The sequence below is a fragment of the Salvelinus namaycush genome, chromosome 20, assembly GCF_016432855.1.
Source record: "Salvelinus namaycush isolate Seneca chromosome 20, SaNama_1.0, whole genome shotgun sequence".
NCBI classification, from domain to species: domain Eukaryota; kingdom Metazoa; phylum Chordata; class Actinopteri; order Salmoniformes; family Salmonidae; genus Salvelinus; species Salvelinus namaycush.
The window spans coordinates 31,711,499-31,726,109 of record NC_052326.1 but is presented as its reverse complement, the minus strand read 5'-3'; the positions used below and the strand labels follow the sequence as shown (position 1 = coordinate 31,726,109).

At 41.4% G+C, this 14,611-nt stretch overlaps 1 protein-coding gene across 1 annotated transcript in view; it reads right to left on the bottom strand.

The window, feature by feature from the left end:
* The window catches only part of LOC120065250 (natural resistance-associated macrophage protein 2-like), a 44,986-nt gene extending 33,320 nt beyond the window's left edge, over positions 1–11,666 (bottom strand). The window contains exons 1-2 of the mRNA XM_039016077.1: positions 11,528–11,666; positions 2,902–3,001 (exon numbers count right to left, since the gene is read on the bottom strand). Coding sequence (XP_038872005.1) covers positions 2,902–2,935 — 34 coding nt within the window. The 5' untranslated portion in view covers positions 2,936–3,001; positions 11,528–11,666. The remainder of the gene's footprint in view (positions 1–2,901; positions 3,002–11,527) is intronic.
* Between the last annotated feature and the right edge of the window lie 2,945 nt (positions 11,667–14,611).

The window sequence follows — 14,611 nt, the reverse complement described above, 5'->3', positions numbered from 1 at the left end:
CAATCTCCATTGCACTCCACACTGCCCTTTCCCACCTGGACAAAAGGAACACCTTTGTGAGAATGCTATTCAGTGACTACAGCTCAGCGTTCAACACCGTAGTACCCTCAAAGCTCATCACGAAGCTAAGGACCCTGGGACTAAACACCTCCCTCTGCAACTGGATCCTGGACTTGCTGACGGGCTGCCCCCAGGTGGTAAGGGTAGGTAACACATCTGCCACGCTAATTCTCAACACGGGGTCCCCTCAGGGGTGCGTGCTCAGTCCCCTCCTGTACTCCCTGTTCACCCACGACTGCATGGCCAGGCACGACTCCAACACCATCATTAAGTTTGCTGACGACACAACTGTGGTAGGCCTGATCACCGACAACGATGAGACAGCCTATAGGGAGGAGGTCAGAGACCTGGCAATGTGGTGCCAAAATAACAACCTATCCCTCAACGCGATCAAGACAAAGGAGATGATTGTGGACTACAGGAAAAGGGAGGGCCGAGCATGCCCCCATTCTCATTGACGGGGCTGTAGTGGAGCAGGTTGAGAGCTTCAAGTTCCTTGGTGTCCAGATCACCAACAAACTATCATGGTCCAAACACAAAGCCTATTCCTCCTCAGGAGACTAAAAAGATTTGGCATGGGTCCTCAAATCCTCAAAAAGTTCTACACCATCAAGAGCATCCTGACTGGTTGCATCACCGCCTGGTATGGCAAGTGCTCGGCCTCCGACCGCAAGGCACTAGAGTGTAGTGCGTACAGCCCAGTATATCACTGGGGCCAAGCTTCCTGCCATCCAGGACCTCTATACCAGGCGTGTCAGAGGAAGGCCCAAACAATTGGCAAAGACTCCAGCCACCCTAGTCATAGACTGTTCTCTCTTCTACCGCACGGCAAGCGGTACCGGAGTGACAAGTCTAGGTCCAAAATGCTTCTTAACAGCTTCTACCCCCAAGCCATGACTCCTGAACAGCTAATCACACAGCAACCGGGACTATTTGCATTGTCCCCCCTTTTACGCTACTGCTACTCTGTTTATTTTCCATACAGTCACTTTACCTACATGTACATATTACCTCAATTACATCGACTAACCGGTGCCCCCGCACATTGACTCTGTACCGGTACCCCCGTATATAGCCTCGCTACTGTTATTTTATTGTCGCTCCTTAATTTATTTTTATTACTTCAGTGTATTTTAGTAAATACTTGCAGTTAAGAAAATAAAATAGTATTGTTGGTTAAGGGCTTTATAGCCTCGCTACTGTATATAGCCTGTCTTTTTACTGTTGTTTTATTTCTTTACTTACCTATTGTTCACCTAACACCTTTTTTGCACTATTGGTTAGTAAGAAATTCACTGTAAGGTCTACTACACCTGTTGTATTCGGCGCATGTGACAAATAAAATTTGATTTGATTTGATTCAGCTGCAGATTAAAGCAGACATTCATTGGCAACCTTGCCACAGTCAAGAGATTGAAAGCCAAACTTTCAGTCTCTACTAGCCATCTATACAGTCACTTGTAAGCATGTATGACTAATGACAGAAGCGTTTTCCAACTTCAACAAGGAAGTGCCACATCAAAGTCCCCTGTAAAGAGTGTGTCAATCAACTCTCTGAACCCGGCTAAGTCTCCAGGAAGGGCCAACAAACCTGTTTTATGACACATTTTGAAACACTTCAGGTTATAAAGTAAAAGATATGCAATGTAAAACATTTTTTACAATATTTTTTATTGTCACATACACCGGATAGGTGCAGTGAAATGTGTTGTTTTACAGGGTCAGCCATAGTAGTACGGCGCCCTTGGAACAAATTAGAGTTACGTGCCTTGCTCAAGGGCACGTCGGCTGATTTTTCACCTTGTTGGCTCTGGCATTCGAACCAGCGACCTATCCTTTACCAGACCAATTCTCTAACCGCTAGGCTACCTGCCACCCAATAGAAGGTGTAATTTTTCTCTTTCAATGCACCTTTTACATGAATAGGCTACATCATACCGCTGAAAAGTAGGCTAAACAAAGAGCAATACTAAGGCCAAATATCTATTTGCGTAACAGGTTAAATATGAACAGCGTGATCACATGAATTGTCACATCATATGAATCAAGAGCCCACCAATCACGTCATTACACAAGAATTCTAGACCCTTAATGCATCCTCCTCCTCACACTAAAAGTGTACCACTCTACTGATGGTCTGATACAATGATCTGTACTTACTCAGGTTGGAATGTTCATTGGGCTTCTCTTCCTTCATCTCCGAAAGGTTCCGCTCTCACTACGGTCTCTTTGGGTCCAAGTCTACTTCTTCTAACAGGAGCGTTGCTTACATAGGCTATATGTAGCCTACCTCACTGAATGTCTCAATAACTTCCTATTTCATTACACGAGTCAGACTCAGGATGACAAAGACGAACTTACTAACCCATTCCCCTTCAACCCATGGAAAGAAAGCTTGGTCACAACCTCCTGATTTCTATTATTGCCACATCATCACCCCCTCCCCCCACACACACACAAAAACAGTCATGCAAGAACATAATAACACATCCCTTCTAAGTCCAAGGCACAAGTCCCTAAATTGAAAACCATGACCAAGCTGTTTCCCCAAAGAGCACAGTGTCACTTCAGAAGAGGGTTATCACACACACTACCGCCAAGCTTATCTCGTTGTAGTGCTGGGAGTTAATGCCCTAAAATCAGCAAGGTGAATCTCACTTTATCTTGAAAAAGGTATTGGATCGAAAATGTGCAGAGGTAAATCGTGTGTTTGGGAGTTATTTTTTCTACAATGTATTGTGTATACTGGCATAGAGCCTATAGCGTACCATGTGTGCTGAGCTGACCACAGTAAGGCGTGGGAGTTAGTGTGGTGGAGTGTCTTGTTTCTGTTAACGTTACCTTCCAGGAGGTCGGCTTCCCGCTCTGTCTCCATCAGTGTGGGTTGGGGTTAAAGGGGGGCGGAGGGTGAGCTCTGGAAATGCAGGGACTGGAGATCTGTCTGGAAACAGGCAACTGAAATTAAACTAAATATTAAGAGAAATATATACAGTGGGGCAAAAAAGTATTTAGTCAGCCACCAATTGTGCAAGCTCTCCCACTTAAAAAGATTAGAGAGGCCTGTAATTTTCATCATAGGTACACTTCAACTATGACAGACAAAATGAGAAGGAAAAAAATCCAGAAAATCACATTGTAGGATTTTTAATGAATTTATTTGCAAATTATGGTGGAAAATAAGTATTTGGTCAATAACAAAAGTTTCTCAATACTTTGTTATATACCCTTTGTTAGCAATGACAGAGGTCAAACGTTTTCTGTAAGTCTTCACAAGGTTTTTACACACTGTTGCTGGTATTTTGGCCCATTCCTCCATGCAGATCTCCTCTAGAGCAGTGATGTTTCGGGGCTGTTGCTGGGCAACACAGACTTTCAACTCCCTCCAAAGATTTTCTATGGGGTTGAGATCTGGAGACTGGCTAGGCCACTCCAGGACCTTGAAATTAGAGGTTGACCGATTATGATTTTTCAATGCCGATACCGATTATTGGAGGACAAAAAAGCCGATACCGATTAATCGGACGATTTATAAAATATATATATATTTTTTTTTTAAATATATATATATATCATACACACACACATTTTTGTAATAATGACAATTGCAACAATACTGAATGAACAATGAACACTAACTTAATATAATACATAAATACACACACACGCACACAGCTCTGAAGTGACAATGATACTGAAGAGTCTGCTTAGGAGACAAATACTCTCAACTGTTTGAATAAAAATAGAGTTTAAGTTACCTGTGATGAATGTTGAAAACAAAAACTGTCATTTCTATATGCAGGAAATCCTATTTTAATAATGGGCATGGTAAGAATTGACGACCAAAGTGCGAGTCATAATTGCCATGACACCTTCTAGCAAAATCTGAAAAGCGGGTTCCTTCGTTTATTCCATAGGATATTTTTAGATTCACTTAAAATAAGGTCTGTGTTTCGTGTAGGCTTACATCACCGTGCCAATTTTATAACTGTGTAGATATCCATAGGACAAGGTAACTCTGATCAATATTGGCTAAATATAAGCGAAGATACATTTTTTTGTTGAGTAGATTTATGAAAATATGTTAACAAACGTTACCTTATCCTAGTGAGATTTACACGGGTATCAAAACGTTGAAGCGGTTTAAGCCTGCACGAAACACAGACCTTATTTGAAGTAGATCAAGACATTCTCTATGGAAGACATGAACGGTAAAATAACGAAGGAACCCCTTTCAAATTCAGCCGCAAGTTATTACAGGAATTATAACGCGTCGACTATTTCTCTCTAAACCATATACCTTTGACTAATCCGGAAACTATCACCTCGAAAACAAAACGTTCATTCCGTTCCGTATTTTATCTAACGGGTGGCATCCATGAGTCTAAATATTCCTGTTACATTGCACAACCTTCAATGTTATGTATAATTACGTAAAATTCTGGCAAATTAGTTCGCAAAGAGCCAGGCGGCCCAAACTGTTGCATATACCCTGACTCTGCGTGCAATGAACACAAGAGAAATGACACAATTTCACCTGGTTGCCTGCTAACCTGGATTTCTTTTAGCTAAATATGCAGGTTTAAAAATATATACTTGTGTATTGATTTTAAGAAAGGCATTGATGTTTATGGTTAAGTACACATTGGAGCAATGACAGTCATTGATTGATTGTTTTTTATAAGATAAGTTTAATGCTAGCTAGCAACTTAGCTTACTGAATTCGCTAACAGGCAGGCTCCTCGTGGAGTGCAATGTAATCAATGCAAGATTGAATCCCCCGAGCCGACAAGGTTAAAAATCTGTCGTTCTGTCCCTAAACGAGGCAGAACGTTCCAAGGCCGTCATTGAAAATAAGAAAGTGTTCTTAACTGACTTGCCTAGTTAAATAAAGGTGTAAAAAAAAATATATATATATATATATAAAATAAATAATTAAAATATATATATATAAAAATAAAATAAAAAAACCGGCGCCCAAAAATACTGATTTCCGATTGTTATGAAAACTTGAAATCGGCCCCGATTAATCGGTCGACCTCTACTTGAAATGCTTCTTACGAAGCCACTCCTTCGTTGCCCGGGCGGTGTGTTTGGGATCATTGTCATGCTGAAAGACCCAGCCACGTTTCATCTTCAATGCCCTTGCTGATGGAAGGAGGTTTTCACTCAAAATCTCACGATACATGGCCCCATTCATTCTTTCCTTTACACGGATCAGTCGTCCTGGTCCCTTTGCAGAAAAACAGCCCCAAAGCATGATGTTTCCACCCCCATGCTTCACAGTAGGTATGGTGTTCTTTGGATGCAACTCAGCATTCTTTGTCCTCCAAACACAACGAGTTGAGTTTACCAAAAAGTTATATTTTGGTTTCATCTGACCATATGACATTCTCCCAATCTTCTTCTGGATCATCCAAATGCTCTCTAGCAAACTTCAGACGGGCCTGGACATGTACTGGCTTAAGCAGGGGGACACGTCTGGCACTGCAGGATTTGAGTCCCTGGCGGCGTAGTGTGTTACTGATGGTAGGCTTTGTTACTTTGGTTCCAGCTCTCTGCAGGTCATTCACTAGGTCCCCCCGTGTGGTTCTGGGATTTTTGCTCACCGTTCTTGTGATCATTTTGACCCCACGGGGTGAGATCTTGCGTGGAGCCCCAGATCGAGGGAGATTATCAGTGGTCTTGTATGTCTTCCATTTCCTAATAATTGCTCCCACAGTTGATTTCTTCAAACCAAGCTGCTTACCTATTGCAGATTCAGTCTTCCCAGCCTGGTGCAGGTCTACAATTTTGTTTCTGGTGTCCTTTGACAGCTCTTTGGTCTTGGCCATAGTGGAGTTTGGAGTGTGACTGTTTGAGGTTGTGGACAGGTGTCTTTTATACTGATAACAAGTTCAAACAGGTGCCATTAATACAGGTAATGAGTGGAGGACAGCGGAGCCTCTTAAAGAAGAAGTTACAGGTCTGTGAGAGCCAGAAATCTTGCTTGTTTGTAGCTGACCAAATACTTATTTTCCACCATAATTTGCAAATAAATTTATTAAAAATCCTACAATGTGATTTTCTGGATTTCTCTCTCATTTTGTCTGTCATAGTTGAAGTGTACCTATGATGAAAATTACAGGCCTCATCTTTTTAAGTGGGAGAACTTGCACAATTGGTGGCTGACTAAATACTTTTTTGCCCCACTGTATAGTACAACACTGCAGAGACCAGTAACACTTATTTCGGGTTTGAAAAAAAGTATGCTTCCATCTCTAGCCTTAATTACTGACAAATTAAACTCTGGTCATTGTGGGTATCTGCAGGTTGTCACTCCAGTCACCCACTGAATCACAGAAGGATCAGTGTTAGTAAACAGTTGGTTTGGGATTTTATTAGGATCCCCATTAGCTGTTGCAAAAGCAGCAGCTACTCTTCCTGGGGTCCACACAAAACATAATACAGAACATCATTTGACAAGAACAGCAAGGACAGAACTACATAATTTTTTTTTTTAAAGGCACACGTAGCCTACATATCAATGCATACACACAAACTATCTAGGTCAAATAGGGGAGAGGCGTTGTGCCGTGAGGTGTTGCTATATCTGTTTTTTTTAAACCAGGTTTGCTGTTTATTTGAGCAATATGAGATGGAAGGAAGTTCCATGCAGTAAGGGCTCTATATAATACTGTACGTTTTCTTGAATTTGTTCTGGATATGGGACTATGAAAAGACCCCTGGTGGCATGTCTGGTAGGATAAGTGTGTATGTCAGAGCTGTGCGTAAGATGACTATGCAAACAATTTGGGATTTTCAACACATTAATGTTTCTTATAAAAAGAAGAAGTGATGCAGTCAGTCTCTAGTCAACTCTTAGCCAAGAGAGACTGGCATGCATAGTATTTATATCAGCACTCTGATTACAATGAAGAGCAAAACGTGCCGCTCTGTTCTGGGCCAGCTGCAGCTTAACTAGGTCTTTCCTCGCCGCACTGGACCACACGACTGGACAATAATCAAGATTAGACAAAACAAGAGCCTGCAAAATTTGCTTTTTGGAGTGTGGTGTCAAAAAAACAGAGCATCTCTATATTAGAGCAGTGGTCCCCAAAGTTTGGGTCGGAGCCCAAGGGGTCTGTGGGGGGGGGGGGGGGGGGGGACGCAAACTCAGCTTCAAAACTTACTCTTGAAAGTTTTAATAGTAGAATGCACAAGGTGCAATTTTGAAATTGAGTAGTGCATCATTAGTTCCTTTTGTTATGTTAGTCACTGCATACCTTAGAGAGTTATTTATAACTTATCAGAAATGTCCAGATCAACTAGCCTATGTCAGACAGCGAATGTTTTTTTATTGGCTTTTTTTTAGCCCATAGATATAGTTGTAATTTTTTTGTCACTCAAATAACACGAGTACACAGACAGGGCACATGTATAGAATTGCAACAACAACAAAAATGCTTTAAAACTGCAACATTTCCTTTGCACCTCATGACGAAATGTGTAGAATTGCAGGAAATAAGCTTTAAACCTGCAATATTATCTCCACCAACAAGACGGGTGTCAACAGTTTGTGTCATGAACAGTGCTTGTGTCCATAGAAAAATTCCAATGCTGGAAGCCCCCCTGAGTGAAAAAGTTTGGGAATACCTGGGTTAGAGTTCCATTTCTTTCCACCATTTCTCCACTTGGGTCTAAATACTGCTCTGACAGAGAAGAGCAGGACCGCTATAGAAAATGGTGAGAGGCTGACTGGTGCATGCTTTAATTTGTAGCATTAGACCAGATCTTACACGAGACAAGATAAACTAAACAAAAGTAACCTAGAAAAAAGGTATTCATTACAATGGGAAATAAGCACTCTTGAAACTTGTATCAATAGCCCATGACGGGAAACAACTGATATTGATGCTGCTGAGTAACTAGTTCTGCAACAGCAAAATGACTCAGCAAATGCACATGACTACTTCATTCAAGTTTAAAGTCACATGTACAAGTACAGTGAAACGCCTTTCTAGCAAGCTCTAACCCCAACAGTGTCGTAATCAATAACAATGTAATACAAAAAATATTACCCTGTGAGAATATTTGGTACAAAAGCCTTAAATTGACCCTAATATGGTCTCTGTGGTTAGAATACATATTATTCAGTAGCCACTGACCAAATTTCACTTCCCTCAACGAGAAGTTAACAAAAACCTCCTGACATTCACACAGTGTACCTTCAACACTTCACAAATGAACAAACAAGAAATAAATAAATAGATCAGGAGACACTATCCTGTCAACCTTGGGCAAACACCCCTATCAATGTAAATAAAATAAGTTGTACAACACCTGTGTATATACACTCAGTCAAAATTGTCAAATCAGAAGCCAGATCACTCATTCTTCCCAAGAAACAGAAGCATGAGACAGAAGAATGAGGGGCTGTGAAAGCGTGCAACTATCAAGTCATATGACTCATTGAAAACTTGGGGTGGGAGAGAGAGAACAGAGTGGGCAGTTTGCTCTCCCCCTAACCGGGGGCCTTTCCTCTCCCCAACAGACCTAATCTGTGAAAAACAGCTCACTCTATATCTATGTCACCTCCCTAACGGAACAAGGACCTTGCACACACACCCATCTACCCATCTCTTTTAAGGTATAGCAGCCTAGGAAGAAAACACAAGGCTATATATATATTAGGCTATATTCCTCACATGACACAAGGAGTAGGCTTGAAATCAGGAAACAGAACAGTTTGGCCTAGAAATGTCTGAGGGCTGAATAAATGCCTGTGGCAACAGTCTGGCAAGTTTAAAACATGTTATAGTTTGTCCAAATCAATGATTAGGCCTACATATGTCAAACCAAGGTCAGACTGACCATTTTCAGATCAAATCTCAAAGGTTGTGGTTTAAACAGTGAAGTGATTAAAGGTTTGACATGATATTTATTCAACCTTGTGCAATGTAAAAACTGTCCATTTAATTTCCATCTACACTGCATACACTAGATGTATTTATTTTAAGCTGTTTGGTGGCATGGGCTCACTTTGACATTGAAACCCAGTCAAAACATGGGCTCACTTTGACATTGAAACCCAGTCAATAACAAATCACTAGCAAGCAAGTGTGGTTAATAACTGGATAGGAAGGGGGAGCAGAAAGTCTAGACATTTCTATGGCAGCTATCTGAAATTAAGTAAAAGTAAGCGTCAAAGGAGTACCATAACAAACTCATGGAATCTGAGCAAAGACGTGATTGTGACTTTCCTTTTGAGCCTGCTTATGCAGACAGAGTTCAGTGTGTCAAATCGGAGGGCATGTTGTCCGGTCCTCTGACAGTCTCTATGGGGGTACCACAGGGTTCAATTCTCGGGCCGACTCTTTTCTCTGTATATATCAATGATGTTGCTCTTGCTGCGGGCGATTCCCTGATCCACCTCTACGACGACACCATTCTGTATACTTCTGGCCCTTCCTTGGACACTGTGCTATCTAACCTCCAAACGAGCTTCAATGCCATACAACACTCCTTCCGTGGCCTCCAACTGCTCTTAAACGCTAGTAAAACCAAATGCATGCTTTTCAACCGTTCGTTGCCTGCACCCGCACGCCCGACTAGCATCACCACCCTGGACGGTTCCGACCTAGAATATGTGGACGTCTATAAGTACCTAGGTGTCTGTCTAGACTGCAAACTCTCCTTCCAGACTCATATCAAACATCTCCAATCCAAAATCAAATCTACATTTACATTTACATTTTAGTCATTTAGCAGACGCTCTTATCCAGAGCGACTTACAGTAGAGTGCATACATTTTATTACATTTTTTACATTTTTACATATTACATATTACATTTTTACATACTGAGACAAGGATATCCCTACCGGCCAAACCCTCCCTAACCCGGACGACGCTATGCCAATTGTGCGTCGCCCCACGGACCTCCCGGTTGCGGCCGGCTGCGACAGAGCCTGGGCGCGAACCCAGCCCAGCCTGGGCGCGAACCCAGAGACTCTGGTGGCGCAGCTAGCACTGCGATGCAGTGCCCTAGACCACTGCGCCACCCAAATCTAGAGTCGGCTTTCTATTTCGCAACAAAGCCTCCTTCACTCACGCCGCCAAACTTACCCTAGTAAAACTGACTATCCTACCGATCCTCGACTTCGGCGATGTCATCTACAAAATAGCTTCCAATACTCTACTCAGCAAACTGGATGCAGTTTATCACAGTGCCATCCATTTTGTTACTAAAGCACCTTATATGACCCACCACTGCGACCTGTATGCCCTAGTCGGCTGGCCCTCGCTACATGTTCGTCGTCAGACCCACTGGCTCCAGGTCATCTACAAGGCTATGCTAGGTAAAGTGCCACCTTATCTCAGTTCACTGGTCACGATGGCTACACCCACCCGTAGCACGCGCTCCAGCAGGTGTATCTCACTGATCATCCCTAAAGCCAAAACCTCATTTGGACGCCTTCCAGTTCTCTGCTGCCTGCGACTGGAACAAATTGCAAAAATCTCTGAAGTTGGAGACTTTTATCTCCCTCAACAACTTTAAACATCTGCTATCTGAGCAGCTAACCGATCGCTGTAGCTGTACATAGTCCATCGGTATATAGCCCACCCAATTTACCTACCTCACCCCCATACTGCTTTTATTTATTTACTTTTCTGCTCTTTTGCACACCAGTATCTCTACTTGCACATGATCATCTGATGATTTATCACTCCAGTGTTAATCTGCTAAATTGTAATTATTCGATTTATTGCCTACCTCCTCATGCCTTTTGCACACATTGTATATAGATTCTCTTTTTTTCTACCATGTTATTGACTTGTTTATTGTTTACTCCATGTGTAACTCTGTGTTGTTGTCTGTTCACACTGCTATGCTTTATCTTGGCCAGGTCGCAGTTGCAAATGAGAACTTGTTCTCAACTAGCCTACCTGGTTAAATAAAGGTGAAATAAAAAATAAAAATAAATAAATGATCAATGTAAGAAGTCAGATGAGTAACTACATCTGCCAAATTTCCTGGCTGATCAATATTCTGACGTCTATACTGACTGTTATATATCTTAACAAACATAGATTATCGCCAAAACCTTGGATAGGTAGCTAGCTAACCACAGGTAAACTAGCTACATTCCCCGGCCAGCGCTGGAACATTGGGTAATTAACGTTAACATGGACTCTAGCTGGCTAGTTCCCAAACGTGTAACTTAGTTAGCTTACTTATGCTGCATTAATAATATAATACTACAAATAAGTGTTACTTAATTTACATAGCTGTCTACTTACATTTTACAGTAAATAATTGACAGCTAACTAACTAACCAGCTAGTTAGTTCACTTTGACCTATGATGTGGCAAGCAATTAGCCTAGCTAGCTAGCGTTAACTTGGATGCCATGGAGTTAGCCGGCTAGCAAGCTAGATGTAAAGTTCAAGTAAAACAAGCACCGGAATGAATGGATCAGCGTCGTCTTACCTGGATATAGCTTATGTACAAAACGTGTGTTCATGTCAATTTCATTACGTTAAATAAAGAATAGATAAACTGACATGACAGTAGGACGTTTCCATTGACCCAGGCTTATTCGACAAAAGACATGTCGTAAAAAAAAAGTAATTGCGACATGTGTAATGGAAACTGCAATTTCTAAAGGTCGACAACATTTTTATCCGTTAGACTGAGGTGGATTTTTTTTTTTTGTCGAACTTTCTTCATTGCGACAAATTATGGAAACATTTTTTTTTCCTCGAATAAATAATGATTGCGGAATCATTTGAAGATACGCGGTGACATCGCGTGCCCAGTGTAACGTAACTATAAAGCTCCACTCCACGATTAATTCTAAATGCGAAATAATTTTTTTTCTAATATAAAAATGTGTCTTTGCAGGACAATGATTGTCCTGACTTTCAAGAATGCCTGAATTGCTTCACCTTGCTTTTCTGGTTTGCTGGCAATTTTTGTAAAGCCTACATTATGAGATTATTTGTATTTGTCAACTGCAGCCAAGCATCGATTATCATGTCACTAGAATAAGACCATCGATATTTAATGGAAAGGAGCAACAAGCTCATCTCCTTGCACTTTCACCACCCTATGAAGTTCATCATCATTCATTTCATCTGTAGCCTAACAAACTGCATATTTTCCTGACGAGTCGTAGTGGGAGGACCACACAAAATGTCGTGACTCCAAGTTTACTTTGATATGGTTATTATATCAATATTTTCGCATAAAAGCGTTTCTACCGATATATTTAATATATAATTATTAATATACGCCTACTTGTATGATAGGTAGCAAATGAATTAGCTAACTAAAAAGTTAGCCTGCCTAGCTGGAACTTCTGAAAAAGAACATGTTTTAGTTCTACAATTTCCAAACGATAACACAACAAAAACATATTTACTTTTTACAAGACGTGTTTTTGCCGTCATGTGCATTAGTATCACAATTTCTAACTTATTTGCATTCGTTTTTACTTACACTTGTATGTTGACTTCTCTATTGACGTTGTTTTTAAGTTTTGGCGGACATTTCTTAGCGGATGTACAATCGTCGCGAATTTAATTATGGGGAGTTTCAGGCCCCGGAGTGAACCTATTTGTACACTCCGTCTACCGTCCACTAAAAAGACACACCCTCGTCCACTAACCCTCGCCTTGCTTTGCGAGTGTACAATTATGTTCTCTCCGAGGCCTGAAACTCACCAATTAGTGATGGGCATTCCGGGTCTTTTCAGTGAGGCAGCTCGTTCGGCTCTGCTCACCAAAAAGAGCTGGCTATTTTGACTCCCAAACGGCTCTTTAAAAAATATATGTTTTGTATTTTTTCAAGTCAAACTGTTTGCGATAGTTTGACTATGATTGGTGTTAAAACAATTCTAATTAAATTATTAAATGAAATCATACTCTACCTTAACCACAATGTATTTAAAAATGCATTGGTTTGTTATGAAAAAGAATGCTATTAAATATTTGTATTTAAAGTACAACTTTTTAATGTATATAAACAAAGTGCATATAAATGTAACAATTCAAAACGAATACAATCTGAACAACATAATAATAGAATATTGCACCATATCAAAGAAAAATAAATAACAATGTGCAAAACTGCAGCATCACACTTAAAACATTAAACGGGTCCCTCTTTTCTCTCTCTTCTTTATTGCCATGTTATAACCAGCAGCACACGGCAATGCTGACCATATATTGCTTTTCTGAGAAATTTGCATTCAGAAATGCAAGCTGCCTCACTTTCGAGGGGCTGATGCGGTTTCTTCTCTCAGTAATTATTTGTCCCGTTTTCGAGAAGACCCTCTCAGAGGGAAAGGATGTGGCCACTATGCAGAGTCTCCCTGTCATGACATTAGTAAGCAGTGGATAGACAGAGGCCTTGTTCTTCCACCAGCTCAGAGGATCTGCAGATCTTTGGAGGAGGGGCTCCTCCAAATAAGATCGGACCTCCATTATGGCATCTGCTGAGGGATTCCTTCGTGCTGCATCCCCAGTTGCTCTCTCGTCAAACAGCATCCAAACAGCAGATGTTTGTGGCACTACTGCTGGTGCTTCTGCTCCACCTGATCCCTCTTCTTCCTGTTGCCCTTGTGCCTGAGCCAGCTGACTGCTGGGGCTGTCCCTCCCTGCTGCTGAGGTTATTCTTTGAAGAGCCTCATCAATTGCTCTGGCATCACTGAAGGCTAACTTCTTACACCTGGGGTCAAGTGCAGCGGTTTCTGATAGCACGTGATTATATTCCATTCTGTGGAACTTTCTGTCCGTTGATGAACATAGGGTGTCCATCAACTCTGTCACATGTCCTGTGGTTACATTTGCTTCTCTCTGGCGGCTGGTTGTGATTCGCTGCAGACACTTACAAAGGAGTATCATTTTTGAGGCTGTCACATAGCTGAAAAGAGAGAACAGTAACTTATTAGTTCAGGTTCATGTTTTGTCTACTGATACTACATTCTCATCTACTGCTCATATACATATATAATACTGGATTAAATAATGATGTAGTAATAACTGCTTACTGTACCTCTCTCCACTGATCTCCACAGTGACCTGCTCAAAGGGTTCCAGGACTCTGCACACCTCCTCCACCACCTCCCATTCCTCTTGGGTCAGAGCATCAACAGGTGCATTGACAATGGCCAGGGTAGAGATGATGGCATCCTTTGACTCAAGAAACCACTTCAACATATAAAATGTTGAATTCCACCTTGTAGTGCAGTCTTGTTTAGGCCTCAGTTCAGGCATCCCCATCTGGCGTTGTGTAGACTTTAGTTTTTCAGCACCTACTGTGCTCCTGTGGAAGTATTCCACAGCTGCTTTCACTTTGTCCACAGTGGGCTTCATCACCTTCAGAGCATCTCTTACAATCATGTTGATTGTGTGGGCAAGACATGGATGATGGGTCCATTTTAAGATTTTCATGGCTTTGGTTATGTTAGCTGCACTGTCGCTAACACAACAGACCACTTTTCCATATACTTGCCATTCTCTGGCCACTCTCAACAGTTCCTCTGCCAAGTTCTCTGAGGTGTGTCTGTCG